At 41.2% G+C, this 21,803-nt stretch overlaps 2 protein-coding genes across 5 annotated transcripts; one reads left to right on the top strand and one right to left on the bottom strand.

Annotated features, from left to right (window-relative positions):
* The first annotated feature begins 4 nt into the window (after window positions 1-4).
* grsf1 (G-rich RNA sequence binding factor 1) lies at window positions 5-4,863 on the top strand. The gene is made up of 10 exons (XM_076104285.1): window positions 5-409; window positions 1,120-1,264; window positions 1,670-1,825; window positions 2,030-2,164; window positions 2,400-2,538; window positions 2,654-2,784; window positions 3,388-3,473; window positions 3,565-3,700; window positions 4,032-4,086; window positions 4,389-4,863. The coding sequence occupies exons 1-10, from the start codon at window positions 197-199 to the stop codon at window positions 4,390-4,392; spliced, it is 1,200 nt and encodes a 399-aa protein (XP_075960400.1). The 5' UTR covers window positions 5-196; the 3' UTR covers window positions 4,393-4,863.
* Window positions 4,864-5,214: 351 nt separating this feature from the next.
* On the bottom strand, window positions 5,215-20,010 carry rufy3 (RUN and FYVE domain containing 3). Of its 4 annotated transcripts, none has more exons than XM_076104281.1 (18): window positions 19,628-20,004; window positions 14,419-14,592; window positions 13,963-14,080; window positions 13,694-13,795; window positions 12,996-13,119; window positions 11,900-11,964; window positions 11,156-11,221; window positions 10,997-11,066; window positions 10,811-10,900; window positions 10,350-10,433; window positions 10,040-10,207; window positions 9,483-9,580; window positions 8,410-8,529; window positions 8,076-8,190; window positions 7,898-7,983; window positions 7,782-7,812; window positions 7,574-7,651; window positions 5,215-6,572 (listed from the first exon to the last, which is right to left on the bottom strand). In XM_076104281.1, exons 1-18 carry the CDS (start codon window positions 19,872-19,874, stop codon window positions 6,429-6,431), a joined length of 1,980 nt encoding a protein of 659 aa, XP_075960396.1. In that variant the 5' UTR covers window positions 19,875-20,004; the 3' UTR covers window positions 5,215-6,428. The 4 variants fall into 4 exon arrangements, with proteins under 4 accessions (XP_075960396.1, XP_075960397.1, XP_075960398.1 ...); XM_076104282.1 differs by lacking the exon at window positions 19,628-20,004 and adding an exon at window positions 16,384-19,621; XM_076104283.1 differs by lacking the exons at window positions 5,215-6,572; window positions 7,574-7,651; window positions 7,782-7,812; ... (1 more) ...; window positions 8,076-8,190; window positions 8,410-8,529 and adding an exon at window positions 9,101-9,316 and having other exon boundaries at window positions 19,628-20,010.
* Between the last annotated feature and the right edge of the window lie 1,793 nt (window positions 20,011-21,803).

Raw genomic sequence — 21,803 nt, 5'->3', positions numbered from 1 at the left:
GTTAGCGTATTAGCTCGAGCTCTGCCCTTGACTGACCCACGTGAGTCAGTCTAGCTTCCTATAGCCTCATGCTAAGCCAGTAGCTTAACCAACTAGCTAAATTAAGAGGGAAACTGACTTAAAACGACTTGTTTTATCTCCTTATTTCACGCTAAAAGACCGGACCTGACACCCTGCTAGGCTAGGCTAGGCGAACATGTCGCGCAACAGTAAATCTCTGTTGTCTCTACTGCAGCGGTGTGTCGCAGTCAGACAGGTAACGTTACAGACAGGTATCAAAACAAGATGCAGCAGCGTGTTCTCGGGCAGGTGCGTGTTCACTCAGCAGCCGACTTGGACACCAACAACCCGGGCAGTCTGTCAGCTGCAGTCCGCAGTGAGAAGTAGCCAGTACCGCTTCTGTACCAAGGTTAGTGACTGATTATTACTGTTGACTATTCACATTTTATGCTGTGTTGTACTCTTATTTTACTACAAATTGTAGTCAAGTTATTTAAATTCTACTACATTCATCTGATAGCTTTAGTTACTTTGCAGATTCAGATTAGTAATACAACATCAAAACTACCCAGCAGTACATAAAGTTATTAAAATAGTCCCACTTGTACCAGCTGCAACATTTAACTGATGTAAACAATAATGCATCACTACTTATACTAAAGTACTAAACGATCTGAATACTTCTTCCACCTCTGGCAATACTGACAAACTAGTACAGAGATGATTATCAACAGCAGTACACAGTATGAGCATCCCAATATACTCAAAAGTAAAGTAGTCATTATGTAGAATGGACCGATTCAGATAAATATATATTGGATTATAATTAGAGATGCATTGATGTGTACATTGCTTTAATGTTGAGGCTTGTAAAAGTGGAGCAACGAAATGTAGAACAACACTGTTGAATTACTGCCAAAGACAAATATTAAACAAATATTCAGTGCTGCATTACTTCTATTACTCAGTGATCACTACGGTAAACAGCTTAGCTGTGAACTGGACTGTACAATACCTGGAAAAACATAAACATCAACACTTAAAAAAATGCTACCGTGGTTCTTTTAACAACACTTGCTTTTGTGGCTGTATTGTCATATTTATATTTACGTCTTCCAGGCAGGAGCACCTTGTGAGGACGACTACCCGCCGCTGCCGGTCTACCCGACTGATCCAGAACCAGAGAAGAAGGAGGTGTACATCATGCAGGTGAAGGGTCTCCCCTGGTCCTGCTCGGCTCAGGACCTCCTGCAGTTCTTCTCAGGTGAGAGTTTGGATTTGGGAGAAGCGTCACACCTTCAGTTATATTTGCTTCTGACAGATGCATCAGTGTGTAAGCACTTTATTAGCTCTATGTATTTTCACAGTTTAAGTTTGTGTTTTTATTCTGTTCACTGAAGTTTATGTTATATTTGATAGTAAAGATAATTTACCAGCTATCAAAACCTTCCTCGGTATATACTGTATCTTTGTCATCACTCTTTAATAACTAAATCAATGACAAAAATGTCAGTCTTAAGTTAAAATCTTTACTGTTTATTGTACTACGAAATTGTTGTTTGCAGTGCTGATTGTCCAACATGAAAACAATTAGATGTGTGTTAACAGTTAAACATTAAGATTATGTAGAAAAATACATATTGTCTTCCGTATTGCTGCTGTATTCCAGAGTGTAGGATACGTGACGGGGTGAAGGGGATCCATCTCACCGTGGACCGGGTGGGGAGGCCGTCGGGACAAGCCTTCATCGAGATGGAGCACGAGGAGGACGTCAGCAAAGCTCTGGAGAAGCACCGGCAGTACCTCGGCCCGCGATACGTGGAAGGTTTGAGTCTTTGTTCTCCAAGCTGGTCGAAATACAGATGCAGGGAAATCACAAGTGTAAATGATCAAATGAATGGTTATTAAGCTGCTTCAGTTTCAGGGTCCTGGGGGCTTACTGTGACACTTGAACAGAGCCATCGTTCACCAAATATTGCACTGTAAATACAACAACATATACAAACAGATGCTCTGTGTGTTTCTGCAGTGTATGAAGTGACGAACAGCGACGCGGAAACCATCCTGAAGAAAGCCGTCCAGGCTCCAGCTGAGAGCAGCGTGGTGCGTCTCAGAGGTCTCCCCTTCTCCTGCACCGAGGACGACATCGGACAGTTTTTCTCGGGTAAACTTCTCCCAACTTCGTCGTACCCCGTGGCAATGTTTGGTTTTATTCCTTGTAAAATGAAATTACTTTGTTTTTGATAACCAAAGAGAGAGATTATTTGGTCGCCCCAAAGTATTTAAATTAATATACATGGATGAGTTCTTTAAAAATATTTTACCAAAAGAGAGGATACAGGATTAAAGACTTTGTTTAATGATAAAAATGAGATTCAGTATCTGTTTGTGTGTCTCAGGTTTGGACATCATGGAGAATGGGATCACCATCGTCACGGACCGCAAAGGAAGAAACTCTGGAGAGGCCTTTGTGCAGTTTTCCTCCCAAGAAGCAGCTGACAAAGCTCTGCAGAGAGACAGAGATGTCATCGGAAACAGGTGGGACGCTGCTCACGCGCCCATTGAGGCCCGTACCAATGTTTCTCTCATCTCTTGAGGAACACAAGTCTTTGATTTGTCTCTTCACGAGCATCTGTGCTGCTTGTATTTGCAGATACATCGAGGTGTTTCCCAGCAGAAGGGAGCAGATTTATTCAAGCTGGATGAAGAAGACGAGTTCAGCTTCTCCTCACGCCGGCCCTCAGTCAGCAAACAGGACTGCCTTTGCCTCACAGAACAAACCTGGTGAGGTTGTATTGACTTATTAGCTCCTCCCTCCTAAAAGGACGAGGGGTTAAAAATGTAAAATAAAAAAAGAACCAGGGTGAAAATCTGGCTTTTATATAATAATCTGAAGCTCAAACACTGTTGTTCAACTGTGTACTTTGGTGCATAATGTGATACTTATATCTGGATCCGTAATTCGATTCAATGGTCCAATATCATCATCTTCAAGATACGCCTTTATTTTGAAATTCCCATTGCTCGTCTGCGTCACCACTTCCTACAGAGCTCAGGAATACAATAGTCAGATCATATTTTAGTTGCTTGTTGTGAGTCGGTAGTATAAATGTCACTGATGGTGTTAAATGGGAACAATTGGGCTGAATTGAATCAAATCGTACTGTGGCAGACTTTGTGATGTCAGCAAATATCGTATCATTGTCCAAAGAAACAATTTAATATTGTGTCGTAGTGAAACTTGTGATCAGTTTTTTTCAGTGAAAGTTGCTGTTTTAAATACAAATGAAAGGTCAACTGTGTTAAATTGGGGAGATATTTTAAAGACGAATTAGTTGATTTATTTGTTGTTGACCTGGATGTGAACTGACTCATGTGCTCCACCAGGATCCGCTCAGAGCTCGGCTCTGCTGCGCCACTACATCCACATGAGAGGACTTCCCTTCCAGTCGTCTGGAGAAGACATTGTTAAGGTAAGAAATAAAGAGAGGCTGGTTGCGTTTGTTGCATTAGAGGTCACTTTGCACGTGGTTTTTATATGGTATGTTTGTTTTCCTCTTGCAGTTCTTCTCTCCTCTTGGTGTGTCTAAGATCCTGATTGAATGCGGTTCTGAAGGGAGGCCGAGCGGAGAGGCCGAAGTTTACTTCAGCTGCCACCAGGACGCATTGACCGCCATGTCCAGAGACAGGATGTACATAGGTGAGACGGGACGTACGTAGGTGAGACGTGAGACAGGACGTACGTAGGTGAGACGGGATGTACGTAGGTGAGACGTGAGACAGGATGTACGTAGGTGAGATGGGACGTACGTAGGTGAGACGGGACGTACGTAGGTGAGACGTGAGACAGGACGTACGTAGGTGAGACGTGAGACAGGATGTACGTAGGTGAGACGTGAGACGGGATGTACGTAGGTGAGACGTGAGACGGGATGCACATATGTTTATAGCGGCGTATAAATTATTTTTTGGGGCTTTGATTGAAAGAGTGCTGTTGATTTAAACATATGAACCTTCTCTGATTTCTTCAGGAGAAAGATACATCGAGTTATTCCTGAACTCTGACCCAGAATCTGACGGAAGGAGGTGAGAAAGCTGGAAATTCTCGCGTCTTGACGGAAAAATAATACATTTTTGTATTTCTTATTCACATGTTTAAGCAAGTTTCAAAGGAGACACAATTGTACATTTCTTAAAGACGATTCGGTTTACTGAGCTGGTTTCCTCTTAGATGTAACACAGAAGATATAATAAACAAAGAAAAACACACTGCAGTCTCTCTGTGCTGCTTCCCTTTTGTAAAAAGATTTTGATATACTTGCATGTGAATTTACCGTTTTACCGTTGCGGTTCCCTTTTAACGCCAGATGTTTAATTTTCTCTTGTAGGTGAACACATACGCAGGACGATTGTATTTATTTTCCAGCCTGACTTGGACATCGAACAATAAACATTCGTGGTGTCAAAAGACAAACTTCATCGCCTTCACTGTCTCTATCCAACAAGAGGGAGTTCATTACAGTCCGAGATCGACGTAAACAACTTATAATAAAAAGAGTATTCCACTGAGTCATTGTAGTGAAGGTGACTAACATTAAAATATGGAACAAAATGCTGTTTACTTGTTTGTTTCGACACCCACGAAGAGAGAAATCATCAGATAATGTGAAGCTGAGCGGTACAGCAGAGTCATGACATGTCTTATTTTAAAAGATTTTTCAGAAAATTGATTTATTATTTCCACATATCAGTCTTTCTCTGAACATTTAATTATTCTGGAAATCAAAAGAGCAGTTTTGGAAAACTGTTGAATGTGTTGTTAATTCCATTTCTCATTATAATCATAATAAACATTGAAATGTGCATATAGCCATTTATTTACTTATGTTGTACCAGCTGGAGTTGGCCAATCAAATCGCTTAAAAATGAAGAGGTTCTAATTGTCTTTTCTTTTAAGAAGTACTCAATAAATTAACAAGTTATGCTACAAAACTAGCTTTGAAAGTCAGTGGTGCGTTTTTATGAAATATGAAAAGGTTAATTAAAGAGGGGATGCATCTTTAAAACACTTAACTATCCGCTTATAACGAGCAAAATAAGTTTCTGTTAACAGAATAAACAAATCACATCCTTCACAATATAAAGTCCTTTCAGTTCAGAGGAGCTGAGGATTATCTGTGAAACACATTAAAATAATCCAGAGTCACACACCAGTAACATTTAATAAAAGTTTATTGTTGATCTAAGAAGCGTTTCCATCTGGCGGGTTAATTAGCTTCAACAAGAACGACTAAGCTGGATTTACTGAGCGTCTAACTATTCTTCATATGAATCAACATAAAATCAGCTGTTATAAAGATGCACGGAGAGTCCACTGCAAGCCAGTCAGGCGGAGAGCCATGCATTTAAAAGTGGCGTAATATGAAAAGACTAGAATCTAAATATCTAAATATCTCAATATTTAGTCTGAGTCTGATGTGACGGCTACAGTAGCCACATTATTTTACCCAGAATACTCCGCTTTGTAAACTTCAAGGAACAGGCTGATATTTTGGGACATTTGCAGAGATCTAGATCACTTTCATGTTGAGAGCGGTTTCAATCTGACTCAACAAGACCGAGACTAAGACTAGATGAACTCTAGCAGTCTGGCATCACAACGTGATTTATCTTGAATACTTTTCTGCTCTTAACTTCTGCATTTACAGTTTTACAATCTTCATAACTCATGACACTGAGTGCATCACTAATGTATATTTATCATTGTTTACTTAGAGTATAAAACGCTTTTTGACCGCACACGTCTTCCACAAAATGCTAACGTGTTTAATATCATAGTATGATATAATATTTGGTCAGAGAGTGTTTGGGATAATTGATGTTTGTCAGCATCAGAGGCCACTTTGAGAAAGAGTGATAATTCATGCTTCACCCGAGTGAAACAGTTCATCACATATATACGGATCTATATATGATTAATAGCTGCGTTATAGTGAAACACAGGTGTCCATTTTTTTCCTTTTTCATCTTTTAAAACTAAATTATTTAAAATATATAATGTCAGTTGACCCTTTTAATCAATAATCCACTTAGTGGACATCGTGGAAAGTCAGTTTCTCTTTTTTTAAACGCATGAGAGGATTCCAGTTGTTTTTTTACAGCTTTTTAAATGCAGGTTTTCACAAAAGCAGCTAAACATTTTCAGCCAGAAAGAAAGAATTATGGCGACACCAGCGCATGAAAACCTGCATCCAGACGGCTCTCAGTGGCAAATGTCTTTACATCACTAACCTAAAGTAACTGAAAGAAGTTCAGGACTCCATCGGGTCTTTCATAACGCCTCGAGTCACAAAGTCAAAAAGTGCATTTTCGCAGTGCCAGCTCTACAAGCTGAACGCCTCTGGTTGGCGGTGAAATGCAGCGCTGCTTCATGTCGGCGTCGAGGCGTACTGCTGCAGTAACAGAGAGAAGCAGGCGGTGCACACGGTCTCCGGGAGGATGGAGGAAGGCAGCGGCAGCTCGTTGGACACGCAGCTCTCACAGAAGACGCCGCCGCAGTTCTTACACTGTTTCTAGAGACAAAGCACAGGGAGAGAGAGCTCACAGCCACAGGACTTCCTTGAGCAAAACATCCAAAAGGACCAATAAACCATCTGACATTTATTCTGACATTAAATTATGCAACAGCCGCATTGATCCAACTGAAGATTAAAAAAAGTAACCATATTGTTTCTTTAAAGCGGTCTGACTTCTTGTTATCCTGTTTCCACGTCTCATCTTCAGACATCAGACACCGACGTTGATAGAGCTGCTGGTGTGGATAATAAGAATGGATTCAACCGTCCATCACGGAGGAGGAGCGCTCCTCCTTATTATGTGATAATAAAGCCTCATTTGAAAAGAGTATGATGTATCTAAATCCAGTTGGTTTAAAGTTACATTTAATCTGATCACTGGTTGTCAATTCCTATAAAAACGTTCTTGTTAAAGGAGAACTTCGGTATTTGTCGAAGTGACACTAAAAGTGCTCGTTGTTGCCACTGACTCAGATTGTTGTTAGCGTCTGACAACATTACAGAAAGAACCGTGCAGAGAAATAAAACCCTCGGCCACATTGTCAAAATCAGCTAAATATTGAGCCGTGACATTGGGAATCTTTTGAACAGCACTGAGCTACTCTTTCTGTACTCAAACTCAACAAACTGTGAAAACACCGATGGCTCTCGGTCAGACACGAGAAACAGACGCAAAAGTGAAGAGATTTTTATTTCTTTCCATAAAGTTATCAGACACTTATAATAACAATCTGAGCCGGTCAGAGGCAAAAGCAAACACTTTTAGAGGATGACAAAGTGACCGTGAGGAGTTTCCCCGGGTCTGTCTGTAGCGTTCTCCTTCAATATTGAACCAATTTCAAAAGATGTCGTCCCCATTAGTCATCAAAATAAAATAGAGTAGGAAAAATACCAAAGTTACCCTTTAAGGTAAAGACCGGTCCGCTATGAGCGTCTTCGGATTGATAGTTCATCCGTATTATAAACTTTTAATGAGACAAGAAGCTCCATCTCTGTACCTTTGTCTTCAAGAGGGAGTCGTCCTGTTCACACATCGTGCAGACGGAGGGCTGACTGATCTCCACGAAGGACTCGTCCTGCAGAAAGTAAATCAATAACGACATGTTGATTACAGCCGTTATGGGATTTGAAAGTTGTTGTTTTTCCTCATAAACAGATCTATCTTCAGATGATTAAACATTTTACTTTGTGCGTGTCAGACCTCACCTCTTCGTCCTCGTGGTGCGACCTCGAGGACCTTAAAAAGGTGGAGAAGAGGATAAATGAATAAATTAAAAACAACTCAAATATATTTGTATTGTTTCTAAATGAAAGCTACTTACAGGCTGGAGCTCAGACTTGTTTTGTCCTCTGCTCCTGTGTTCAACTGGTCGCTCTGCCTTCTGCCTGATGGGGATTCTGGGACACGCTGTCAGTAAAACACACACATACTAATGACACACCAGGACAGAGTAGTTCAGCTCCTCTTTACATTTTGCATCCTCGTGGCCGCAGGTTTACTTTTGGGATGTCCTCCGGGAGTCTCCTCTCCCTCCGAGGAGCGCCGGACTGTCCGGCATCGTGGTGCTCACTCCTTCGCTCGCGCTCTTTTCTCAGCTCCAGCTCCAGATTAGACCTGAAACCAGACAAACACAAGTTTATACTAAAAACACACAGTCATCATAATCGTGCTTTTGGCCGAAGAAAATAAATGAATAAAACAAATAAAGAAGACAAATTTACCAAACAGATAAACTAGAATTAATGCCACAAATGAAATGAAACAAAGGATTTATAATCACCATAAACAAACATTACCCTCACGCATAATGTTTACCATTCACCCAGACTCTACCTGTGCCTCCTCAGCTGCTCCACCTCCACCTGCAGACTCTCGATTTTGTCCCCAAACTCCTGTTTGAAGAGCCGGTTGGCCTCCAAAGCCAGAGCCCTCTCTCTCTCAGCCTGTTTGCATCTGGTCAGGGGAGGGGGGGGCGTTACATAAACTTATGGTAAAATGAAAACGTGACGGAAAAGAAAAGAAAACATGGTGGGAACTCAAACGAAAACAAAAATAAACAGAAAAAAAATGAAGAGCTGACTGAAATCCAACAAGGAAAACTTTCCCCAAAGAAGACGAAGCCGTCTGCCGTTTGTTTATCGTTTTATTAGCCTAATGATTACTACAGTTTACACCAAGGGTATGTTCACATACAGTTCCTTTCCTTCTCTCTTTATCTCGCTGCTGTCCCGGCCGTCTACACGTTGGACAACATTGGACTAAACATCGGTCTGTGCTGGTTGAAGTTACTCAAGCCCAGCCTCTGGTAGTGGTCTTATTCTTTGGAATAACATTACAGCAAGTCCACTACCTCCCAAACATCCAGGACGTGCCCATCAAAAACTGCTCAGACGCCATCTACTCGTCTTACCTTTGCCAAAAAATAAATAAAAAAGCATTAATGCTGTATTTTTAGAAACCAGATCCGCCAGAGAACACAAGGATTGAGGGCCACTAAAAGGATTCAGTCCACACTACTCGAAGCTGATGCTGGAGAGCCACTGCAGGAGGTTTTTTTTTAATTATTATTTTCAACAACAAAGGAGCATCGTACAGAAAAGATAACATCCTAGTGTGGTTATTTCTATGTTAGACAGGGTTGTATGTTTGCATTGAGACTCGTGAGCGCTACTGCTGCAGCTGCAGCAGCTTCCCCGCTGCAGAGTTGAGGTTGCGGGCCTGCTTCACCACATGCTTCTCACTGAGCACGCCATCAAAACAAAGAATGACCATGAGGAAAACAATAATGTGAGAGTGGAGGGAGAAGAATGACAAAACAGGACAATAAGATGTTTTTGTAGGCAAATGGTTCCGCCAAATAATTATTCAAAAATAGCAAACATGGCTGTGGAGGAAACTGTGCTCACCTGGTCTCCATCTGCTTCACGGTCCCGCTCATCTGGTTGATTTTCTCCTCCAGGCGGGAGATGGCTTCACTCTTGTGTTTGGAGCCGGCGTCGGCACTCTGAGGGAGACGAGCAACGTCACTTCACTGGAAACAACTTCTCAAATGTCTCGTTAAAACTGGAAGAGTTTGGTGATTCTCTCACACTTTAACGACAACAGAGTTGTGAAGTCGCACCGCTGCTTCTTCCCATAACACTGTCAGGTGAGTGACAGCAGCACACTTCTATAGCTTCTCTTTTCTGCAAGAATCATCCAGTGTTTTTATATAAATCACAGTCCAGATTTTGTTAATAATAATGCAAATTTGCTGACATGCAGGAAAAGACATCCAAACACAGGCAGAGGTGTTTGTGAGGAGAGACCCTGCAGCGACGGCTGCTTCGCACCACACATTCACAGATTCCACACTTAAGAACCAGAGACGTAACTGAGGACATCTGTGGATGCTCTGCACGGTGAAGCCGCTCAGCATCCTGCACGGCGGCCGGCACCGACGCGGTGAAAACATCCGCCTCACCTGTGACTTGTGGTTGAGCTGTTGGTTGATGACGCGGAGGTCCTCCAGCTGCTGCCGGAGCTCCACCAGAGCGTCCTGCTTCTCGCAGACGTCTTTCTCCAGCATCTTCATGGACAGCTCCATCTCCTGCTTCATCCCGATCTGCACCTCCAGCTCCTTCTCCACATCCTGCACACAGAGTCTTCTACTTCACATACACACTTCTACCTCCATAGGTTCTGCACATACGAATTGCAAAAGGCATCTATAGATACTCTGAGAACATAGAGGATTTAGAGTAGAGGAGAATTTGAAAGAGCCTGAAACTCACCAATCGAAGCAAAGTTTCCTCTTTGAGCTGCTTGCGTGTTTCTCCCAGCACTTGTCCGTCTGGTGCCGAGTCGCTTCTTGTAGCCTGAAACATGTAAACGACAACGCACATTTACAACCCAGGGAACTATTTTAAGTATTTGACCTTAAAGCCGGACCCGAGTTGGCTTTGAGAAGAGTGAAGATGCGATCAGTAATAATATCTCAACATGAATATCTATCACAACACGACGAATAGGATAACTCATAAATGGATGCTAATTGCAATAAACTATGTTGGATTTTTATGGTTTATAAAAGAGACAAAACTCCTCACGTGTGTTAAACAAAACACTTAAGTAACACATTTTAGTAATGTGTTAATAAGATATCGTCCGGAAACAATTCTAATAAAAGTCGGTGACCTGTTGGCTTATGAAGGGGATTCTTTCCTACAAACAGTTAGATGGATGATGCGCTCACCTTCCTGGACTCCAGCTGATACGAGCTCTCCTCCTTCACTCGCTCCACGTCTTCTTGTAAAGTGATGATCCGGTTATTTGCCACAGCGAGCTGCGGAGACAAAAGTCAGGACAACACTTCCTTCCGTGAACAAGAAAGAAACCCAGCAGCCAGTGTCGGGAAGTTCAGCCGCGAGTCGACTCTCACCTCTTCTGTGAGCTTCGTGTTGGACTTCTCCAGAGCGTCCACCTTGGCCTGGAGGTTGTTCACTGAAGCACTGCAAGCAGACAGAAACATCCCACGAGTCAGCAGCTCAACAAGCAGCTAAACGAAGGCGGTGGCGAGAGACGGGCCACGCGGACTCACCTCAAATGTCTGTTCAGCTCCTCCACGTAATTCTTCTGGTCGAGAATGGCTGTGATCTGACCGTCACTGAGGAAGAGGAGAGAGAGGAAGAGGAATGAACCGACAACTAGGTGGAAGAAAGACATCCCAGCGTTCTAACAACTAACACATGTAGTTAGCTGTTTGACAACTTGTTTGAATTAAAAGCTAATAGTTAACGATGGTTTATCTCTGACTTCTATGGGAGCTCATTAACGCCAATGTGATGAAACAAAAGATCCTTCAAGTCTTTATAATGAGAAACTATCTCAACATTATGACTTCGTATCTTAAACTAAAGACTTTTTTTAAACCCAAAGAATTACAGATTATTTAATAAGTGCTGTACTAAGTGCCCTAATGTAACTACCGCTTCTTTATCAATATTTATTATCTCTCCCTTAAAAAAATAACAATAAATATTAATAATATAATAAATATAAATAAGAAAAGTCTTAATTTTGCTGCCAGAACAAATGTGTTATTACAGTGAACTAGTGATGAGGGTCCTTCTGTTAAGTTATTTTTAATTATCTTTAACCTCAACTAACCTGTGATTTACCTGCAATATAAACTCTCCTGTAACTTCCTGAATACGTTTGTTGATCCGTTTTTCTTTCTTAGCTCATACACGTGTTTTCTTATGATTATAATTGTTCTTGTGTAATAAATACATTCTTAAAACAAACAAATAAGCTTTAAACCAATAAAGACAGCAGCGCTCACCCCTCTGCACTCTTACTGCTGTGTCCACCATCTTTGAGGTACATTGAAAAATCAATCACGCCGACCTGCAGAAGTAATTTAGGAAGAAACAGAAAATCAATGACGATGAAACCACACAGTTCATACGTAACAAAGAATAAACAATAACACGACGACTAGCCTTACTAACGTGTGCACTTGGACAACCTAAGACGTGCACGGTGTTTTCATGCATTACGTCCTTTTGTATTTTAACACATGAATCTTTTGTCCTGGTTAAGATGCATTCAGGTCATTTAAATGTTTTAGCAGTCGGTGCAGCCGCTAATTAACGACAGGTTGGTAAGTGGAGAGCTTTCGCTTCGCCCTACTTGGAGTAATGAGCGTTTACTGAGCTGGAGACAAACTGGCCACCTGCCAGTCCTCCCGGCTACTCTGGCTTCAGTCCCGAACTGAAGACTGATAAGAGGGCGAGGCAGAGGTTTAGAAAGGCCGTCTATGTCGATGGAACTACCTCAAGAACAGTGACGAGGGTAAAAACTACCGTCTGTTACATCTGCACTGTAGACTTTAAAACAAAACAACAAAAAACAGTTTTTCACACAGAAAGAAATATTTGAATAAGAAACATTAATATCATAAAATCAAATTTAGGCTATCACATGTTTTATAATGATTGGATTATTATATCAATACTGTTGGTCCATTGATCCCAATACAGACTATAAAAACCTGTTGGATGATCCAAGTTCAGCTTCTGAATGAACAAAACTGACTCTGGAAAAAGAAAATCTTCTTCTTCTTACAGACTTTTTTTGGTGAAATCTCTCCACTTCTTGGGCAGGTGCTAGAATATTTGCACACAGCCCAACACCTGCCCTTATATGGCGTTTAGGGGGCGTTACCAATGCAATCAATGAACACACGACTCTAATTTCTTTCTCTCAATATGAGAGAAATTTTAAAGAAAGTTGCTGCTTGAGGCCCAAAGTGTTAAAACCCAGAAGTCTGATTATTTCTTCTTCTCTCCCTTCCTTCCTGTGACAGCGGGGGAAACATGTTCTTGTGTTGCTGCAGCTCCGGGTGTCGTTAGAAGTTAAAGAGACAGCAGGATTACCTGAGAGTCCAGGTCCTCTCCCTTCATACACAGATTAGCGTCGATGACATTTAGTCCAACGAGCAGCCCGGCGATGACGGCTCCCTCCTCCTCCATCATCAACGCGTTCGCCTCATAGAACTCACTGCAGAGACGAGACCGAAGGTTATTCTTTCATCTAGTTTAGCTAACCTGTATTTTTGCAGGAAAGTCTGATTGAGATTTATAATCTCTTCTCCGAGGAAGTCCCGGCCGACAACATTCAAGTTTCACAAATAAAAGTACAAATAACAGATTACCGTCACTGTTGGGGAAAAATAAATATAATCAAGAAAGTTTTGACGAATAGGGTCTAATGAAAGATGCTATTCTGTTGCATTATGGGAAATGTAGGACCCAGTGTATTTGGAGCGTGAGCCATAATAGGGACTAAAATTCAACATCTGCTTCTTCAATTCTGACCACAAACAAGGAAACTGTCCACCGCTTTTTTACTTTGTTGTGACTTTCCCAAACACGGTGCATGGAATGTGTCTTAAGAGAACTACATATGGCCTTGGCTCTGGTTGGTCAAGGTGGGGCAACGTACGTGCAGACTGCTTTCATGAGGTGATCGACATAAAAATAAATAAAACAAAAACAATATCATGGATAAGATCTGAGCCTCACTTCTACAGCATTATTCTAGGAGCCAATAGGTCTCAACGCAGTCAACACACCTGAGCAGGTCCTTTCTGTTGATGATGGTCTTCATGTAGTCGGAGAGTTTCTTCTGCATCAAAGCCAGTCGCAACCAGGCACGACCTCGTCCCAGAGGAGTTCTGGAACCAAATAAAGTAAAGAAAACAACCGCTTCAAATCTGTCATGGCCGCCAGAGTTAACCGCTGCCACATTGTGTGCACACATTTTGGAAAAGGGCATTGATAATATCAACTAAATGTGAAGTTATGGCTGCGTTTCTTTAGGGAATGGACGTAACGGACTGACCTGAGGCCGGGCAGGTCTTTGACACTGGCAGTGATCTCTCCTGCTTCGGGCGTCAACTTCTCAACCAGCTCCAGCGCCCCCCAGAACGACTTGTTCTGCCCTAGGAAGGTCTTCTTGGCTGAGGGTTGACAGACGGTGCTTGTTGAGACATTTGGCTTCACAGAACCATCACACTGGGCAACATACAGAGCAACGGAAACTACCCGGGAATAATCTTTTAACAGAAGTGCGTCTCTTCTGTTGGTTTGAATGAGAGGGACGATGTTAGTAAGTAAATATGCATCACAACCACACAGATTTATGGGTTTTAGTACTCTGGGACTGAAAAACGTCCTGTACGAACATTTTTGTACAGTTATCAAAGCGGTCGAGATCTCGAACGTTTACCGACTTGTAAGAGCCGCCAACTCACGCAGCTTTGAACGGGTGACAGCGCGCAGAGCGCTGAGTACGTACTTTTCAACCCGTGCTTCAGACAGTGCTCCATCACCACGAAGAACTGCTGGAGAGGTGCGTAGTCAGAGTCCAGTGTGCGTCCCAGGTTGAGAGCGGACTCGATCAGGCCCTTGATGCTCAGTTTGGCCATGTTCATCAAGTTAAGCCTCTCGATCGCAATGGGATCCTTGGGATCTAAAAGAGAAGGAGAAAGAGGTCACCATAGTCCTCGTAGTAGTGACACAGAGCGGACTAACAGCAGGAATGACTCAGCAGATAAAGTTATCGAGAGCCGTCAGAGGGGGAAAACATTTTACATGGTGAAGTCGTTTTGAAATAGAAACACAAGACGACAAAATGAGCTTTTGTTGGAAACAAAGAAAAGTTATGTTTCATCTGTAAACATGAGACTTTAGGCACCAACACAGCAAACCAAGAACAATGAATAACGTAGAAAGTAACCCTGGTTCAACGAGTAAAACCTAATAAAGTCGGCTCTTAATCCTCCGTGTGATCCGTCTATGTGTTTATGGCTCATCCATTATTAACGGAGATAAATAGACACCGAGAGGCTTTCAGCAGAGTCCTTCAGTCGTTTACATTATTAATACATTCATACATTTGGCCTGTAGCTTTCCTCATTGCAACACACAATGTGCATACTAATGTTATTAAATACTGGGAGGAAACAGGACAGCTGGTGAACGAGGAATATTACACTTTATGTTTTCTTTACTTGGCTTTGTAGACAGAATGCAACAACATGACGGACGAACGTTTCATTCAGAGGAAAGAGGAAAAACGTAAGGAGCCTACATTTACTCAAATTGTATTTTTATACAATTTTTAAAGTATTTTACACCTTTGGTTACTACAGACTCAGAATATAATACAACATATAGATAGATAGATAGATAGACCGAACAATATATAAAGTAATTAAAATGAGCTCAACCTTTATCAGCAGCAACATTAAAGTGATGAACACAATAATTATAATCCAATAATATACATTGTTCTGAAAAGGGCCAGTCTACATAATGCGCTCCTTTTACTTTTGGTATTTATATTATATCTTGATCTTAACATTTTGCAGTTTTACTGAAGGAAATGTTTAAATGCAGGACTTTTACTTGTAACAGAGTATTTCTACGTGTGTAAAGTAAAGGTTACATGTTCCTTACATTTGAGTTAAACAGGTTAACATGTGATAATATTGCAAAGAAATTAAAAATATCAATATCAGCTGGGATTGAATGACCATTGTAGTTCTAGATTATTAGATACAAGTCAGCATCCCTGATAAACACAGTCACTGTCTGTTAAAGCTGCTCTGTGATATCTGTACAGTAGAGCTGCTGCAGTGTTGAATTTGAAGTCTGGACCGCCTGCGTTACTCATGAAAACCGTGGATCTGCGCATCAGACCGTCTGTGAGAGAGAGAGAGGCGTGGCAAGAGATGAGGAAGAGGAAAAGCCTCGCCGCACAGCTGATATTATGTTTCCCATCATATTTAAAATCATAAACTACAATATATATGCTGCAGAATGCATCTGTTCAAAACAAGCTTTGTGTTCACAGACAGATCTGAATATCTGGATTCAGTTGCATCTGAAAATCCACAACGTACAAACCCGTGTGTTGTATTTAGTCAGATTAAGGTAAACAGACACCAAACATTAGGCTTTATTTGATTGTTGTAAATCCTCACGACAGAACAAGCAGCACTTCCTGGTTGTTTTGCTGCGCGGCCCTGGCTTATTTACAAGCAGCGTCATCCTGCTGTGCAACTCTCAGACATCAAACCGTCTCGCCCGACATCCATCGGGACAACGGCTCAGACAGACACGTCGTCACCACACGAAACGTGTTGCGTCCGAGGACCCCCCCCAGAGGACCCTGTGTGGACCCCCTGTGTGCCACCACGCCCAAACAAGAGAGCTCACTGTGCACTCAGACTTCCGATGAGCTAACCCGTCACATTACCTTCATGGGCCGGCTCGGGATCGGGCGTCAGGGAGATGTCGTTGAGCTCGCGGAGGCAGAGCCACTCGCCGTCGACGGACACGCGGAAGTTGCAGAGATAGATGGTCTCCCGGGCGGCCTGGGTGATCTTGTCGGTGGTGGGGGTGGGGGTTTCGCTCTGAGGCATCAGATCAGACATGATGACTCAGCTGATGCAAAAACCAACACCAGCCGAGGGGGGAAAGAGAAAAGGGCGAAGTAGCTTTTTGTTCCACAAACCAGTGGAGGCCACCAGCCCCCCTCCCAGGAAAATGACAAGTCGGAGAGAAGAGGGATGAAAAGAGCATCAAAACAAAAAGAGGATAAAAGGCCAGAAGACGGGGGAAGGCCCACAGCGGCTCTCAGCAGGTGCTAGAAAGGGTGCTGCTCTTCCTCCTCTTTATGCCTGCATCCTCCTCCTCTCCTTGTTACAACTGAGTGAAATACGCTGCTGTCTTGCGAGAGGCTGCCCTGTCCTCTCCTCTCCTCAGCACCCCCTCCTCCTCCTTCTCTTCAACCTTTTGTAATCCCCTTTCGCACAGACTGGGGGGGGGGGGGGAGATTTAAAATGCAGGAGAGCACCGTGTTAAATAATCACAGCCCTCCTCCGGTCGGCTCAGCACCGGTTCGCTCTGATTTCACTGCCTGTGTGCACCGCAGCAAATGCACTGGGTGGGTGTCGACCAAAGATGGCTGACGGTAGCACTGGGTACAGCAACACATCATCACGTGAGCAGATGGTGCATGCGTAAATGGGGGGGGGAAGGAGGAGGGGTCCCCAGAGTAGCCAGCCAGTGCTAATGATGCAGCAGAGGACTCATCTGCCTCTCAAGCATCAAGAGTTTCCTCTGACCTGAAACAGCCTGTTACTTGACCATTATTGAGCTGGCTGCAGCAGAGACAGCAGAGTGTGTCCAGGATGTAAATGGGCCCCGCGTTATTCTAACTCCCACTGAAGAAAGCCAAGAGAGGCACGTCTTAGCAAAGCCAGAAAAGAAAGACAAACGCTGTGTTTTGGCAAAGTTTCTACAGGCCCTGGTGCATGTTGGGAAAAAATATAAATCAAAACCCGTACATGACATTGGTCAACGGGACCAAGCCTTCAGAGGACTCACTGCTCGTTCCACTCGGCTACAACAGTGAGATTCATTTAGATCATTCATTTGAGTGTTGATTAGCTTTAGGAGAAGTTCACGTTTAAGTACAGAAATGCAAAGAACAGTATTATGGTTTGTCCATCACAGAGCATGTCTGTCAAAGTCTTTAAATAAATAAATCTAAGGGATCAGTATGAAGAATGTGCTCGATACGTTTTTAAAGAATTACTTTCTGCCGTTAAATCATTATCAGGTTTATTTAACTCCCTAATAACACTGTAGTTATTGTAGTGTTGGCCTCAAGGATCCAGTATCGGTCAGGGCAGATTACTTTCTATGAATAAAATGTCCAATAAAGTGTTTTAGAGCTTTCCCAGAGTCCAAAGTGACATATCCGAAAACGCATGTTTTGCTTGAGCAACAGTCCAATACTTCAAGGATATATAATTTACAATTATGTGAAACAGAAAAGCAGCAAATCCACACATTTAGGGAGCAAACACCAACACATTTTAAGCATTGCTGCTTGATAAAAGACAAAACACAACAGACTAAATGACTAAATGATAAAAGAATGAAGGAATTATTAAAAAAGAAAACCTTATTCAAACAAAAAACAGCTAACCAACTCATTTAAGAAGAGATATCTCAGAAAATATTCTGTGTCATATTGTAATATCTTGGAAAGTCTTCAATGACGACAACTTGGGTAGAAGTGCAGGAAACTAAGCTAATGTCTTCTTTTATTATCTGTTCAGTTAAAGCAGTAAATAACTGCAGATGTTTGGTTACTTCATGTGAACGACAACAAATATGAAATGTATCACAGACACAAATTAATTTCATAGCAGCAACCAGTGGAGATATAAAGCAATTAAACCAAGTCGTTCAACAACAACAGTTATGTTTACTGATTGATAAACCGCATAGATTATTTACTTTAAGTGTTAAACTGTTTGAGGATGAGAATCAACTGACAGTTTATATTACCTTCTATTTGACCACAACACTAAAAACACTACAAATCTGTGCAGTATAAATACTCTGCAATACTACAATTATTCGGTCTGTATATATAATATTGCAATACTACACCTATTCTGTCTGTATATATAATATTGCAATACTACACCTATTCGGTCTGTATATATAATATTGCAATACTATACCTATTCGGTCTGTATATATAATATTGCAATACTACAATTATTCGGTCTGTATATATAATATTGCAATACTACAACTATTCGGTCTGTATATATAATATTGCAATACTACAATTATTCGGTCTGTATATATAATATTGCAATACTACAATTATTCGGTCTGTATATATAATATTGCAATACTACAATTATTCGGTCTGTATATATATAATATTGCAATACTACAATTATTCGGTCTGTATATATATAATATTGCAATACTACAATTATTCGGTCTGTATATATAATATTGCAATACTACAATTATTCGGTCTGTATATATAATATTGCAATACTACAACTATTCGGTCTGTATATATAATATTGCAATACTACAATTATTCGGTCTGTATATATAATATTGCAATACTACAATTATTCGGTCTGTATATATAATATTGCAATACTACAATTATTCGGTCTGTATATATAATATTGCAATACTACAATTATTCGGTCTGTATATATAATATTGCAATACTACAATTATTCGGTCTGTATATATATATATAATATTGCAATACTACAATTATTCGGTCTGTATATATAATATTTTAGTCAGTTTGGATTTTTTTTACTTTTTTAATATTCTTTACGGTTTTATTTACATATTTAAAATTGTTTTAATTTTTTTTTTTTACTATGTCTCTTGTTTGCACTAAATTTCCCCACTGCGGGACTAATAAAGGATTATTTTATCTTATCTCAGTTATAAACTTCGTTAGCTAAGCTATCTGTTGACAGTGTTGTTAAATCCTAAACAGGTAGGAAGTTGTTTGTTTACACTTGGTCAAAAGTTAGCTAACACTAACAAGCTAGCAATGCTAACAGCAGGTTGTTCTGGGTAAATTATGTTAATATGGATTACGTTAGCTAGCTAGTTAGGTGAATATCTGGACTTTTCATAAGTTATTTAGCACTTACTTTTGCGCTTTGACTCGATTCGTTCAATCCTGAAGTCATACTGTCGAGGCGGAGTGGGTGACAGCGAGTCAGCCTTCCCAAATCTCAAGTTTGAGGAGTCTAAAGCCTCCTGGAAGTAAATCACCGACGTCGGCGAGAGAGTCTCGTCGGGACTGTCAACATGTCCGTTTCCATCCGCGATTTGTCCACGTGCACTTTCTGAAATCCCTGAAGATGATACATCTCCCGACACATCCCGCTCCGCCATACTCTCACCCTTCGGTTAAATTCACTTCATTTATCCAGTAATCACTCCGCCTTTAGTCCTGTCCTCCACAGCCTCCACATGACCCGGAAATAGCTTTGGCACTAGCATTTTGTTTTAAATCTGTTGCTAATATCGCGAGAGTTTGCGCGCTGTGTCAGCGGGATGGTCCGGAGACGACCAGAGATCATCCACGTGAGGAGAAGATGACCGCGATGACTCACGAGTAGCGGCTCCATGACTGAGCATTAACGCGTGGATGCTCCCATGATTCATTGCGATACACGCCGGCGCTCTTGTGCCTCTCCAATTTTCAAGACTCTCTGATGAACTATTGAAATACTTTTTTTTCTGTGTGGACAGGACACTTAAAACAATCTTAAATAACGCTGCTTGCTGTATAAGAATAAATACAATTATACCAGGATAATTCGTATGAAACATACACCTTACGTTTGGGCTACTTTTAGGCTGCTTATATTTATGAATGTGTATTTACAATAGCAAAGATATCAGAAATAAGACATAGATAGATATCCGAGTGATATATAATTAATAATAAAGACATAAAAAGAAGGTTACTTTTCATCAACACGCAATACTTACTTATAAACAACAGCTTAAAGGCCTAAGTCAGCGTTTTTTTTTGCCATAGAATGTATATATATATTATAAAGAATCATTTCTCCCTACTCTCCTCTGTCACAAAAGTAATACCCAAAACGGCCCATAGAAGGAGATGCAGGACTAACGTAAAATGGATGTGCTTTCTTTCTCCGTGGACATTTCACTGCCTTCATACCTCTAACCCGACCAGCAGCAGCACCTGCCAAGTCTGACATCTGTGAGATTTAAGAGCAATCTGAAATAACATACAAAGACATGCATTTTAGTTTCCCTTTCATATGTTTGAAATGCTTTTTGATGGAGAGAGTATCTTTTTGTTGTTGTTCTAAATCAATAAGGCGTCTAAGATTTTGTCAAATTCCACTGCAAGTAAAAAAACCTGTCTCCACCATCTCTAGTGTTAACATGACACCAGACAGACTTTTCATTAAAGCCCAGTAAATCAACGTTACACGCTGTGTCTTAGTGGCTCTGCTTTGCGTGCTCTTTCTCAGAGCAATGTGCACCTGAAGGGGCCAGAAACCAGCAGCTCAGATCTGGCTCTGTCTTGTCACAGATTAACAGTAACATGAAAACAACTACAACACTGACTCCGTTAGTCGGTCCACAGATTGCGAGGAATGCCATCGGTAAGACGTACCTCAAGCATCCTCCTTTCATACCACACAATATAAAAAACACCTTGCAGGTACTTTGAAACAAAACAAATCTATTTTTGAAGATATCTTTATAAAGACTTGAATTTCATACTCTTTTGAGACCGTATTCAACCTGTGCAACGAGCCCCTCACAAGAATAAATAAGAGCAGTACATCTGACAGATCCAAAGAGCACATGTATGTGATCGCCATAAAGACCCAGCAGTGCTTCTACTCCAATTTATACTCAGCGTTTGTCCAATACTTTGGTTTAAAACCAAATACCTCTAAGACTAATGTCACTCCCATCAGCCTCAGCTGTACTTTGTGTTTAGTGCTGAGAGGGAAATATTAGCAGGTAATCACGCTAGAGGTGAATATGGTAAACATGATTCCTGCTAAACATCAATATGGTAGAATTTAGGTGAAAGCACAAAAGCATAAGTAGCTGACTTTATATTTGTATTATGTGATAAATAAAAATCACTTCTTTTTGCAGAAGTTGTTGGAATCAAACAAATATTAGTCCTAAAACATATGGCCTAAAAGAAGTTCCCATATAAATTGATATATACATATAATTTTTTTTTAAAGTCAGCCAAAGTTTGGCCCAATAGGGCACCAGGCCAGTACAGGTCACAGCAGGAGGCTCAGATTCTCCTCACAG

This window comes from Anarhichas minor, unplaced genomic scaffold (genome assembly GCF_050575085.1).
Source record: "Anarhichas minor isolate MPS153535 unplaced genomic scaffold, ASM5057508v1 ptg000030l, whole genome shotgun sequence".
Classification (NCBI taxonomy): Eukaryota; Metazoa; Chordata; class Actinopteri; order Perciformes; family Anarhichadidae; genus Anarhichas; species Anarhichas minor.
The sequence above is the reverse complement of the archived record's forward strand: the minus strand, read 5'-3'. Positions and strand labels throughout refer to the sequence as shown.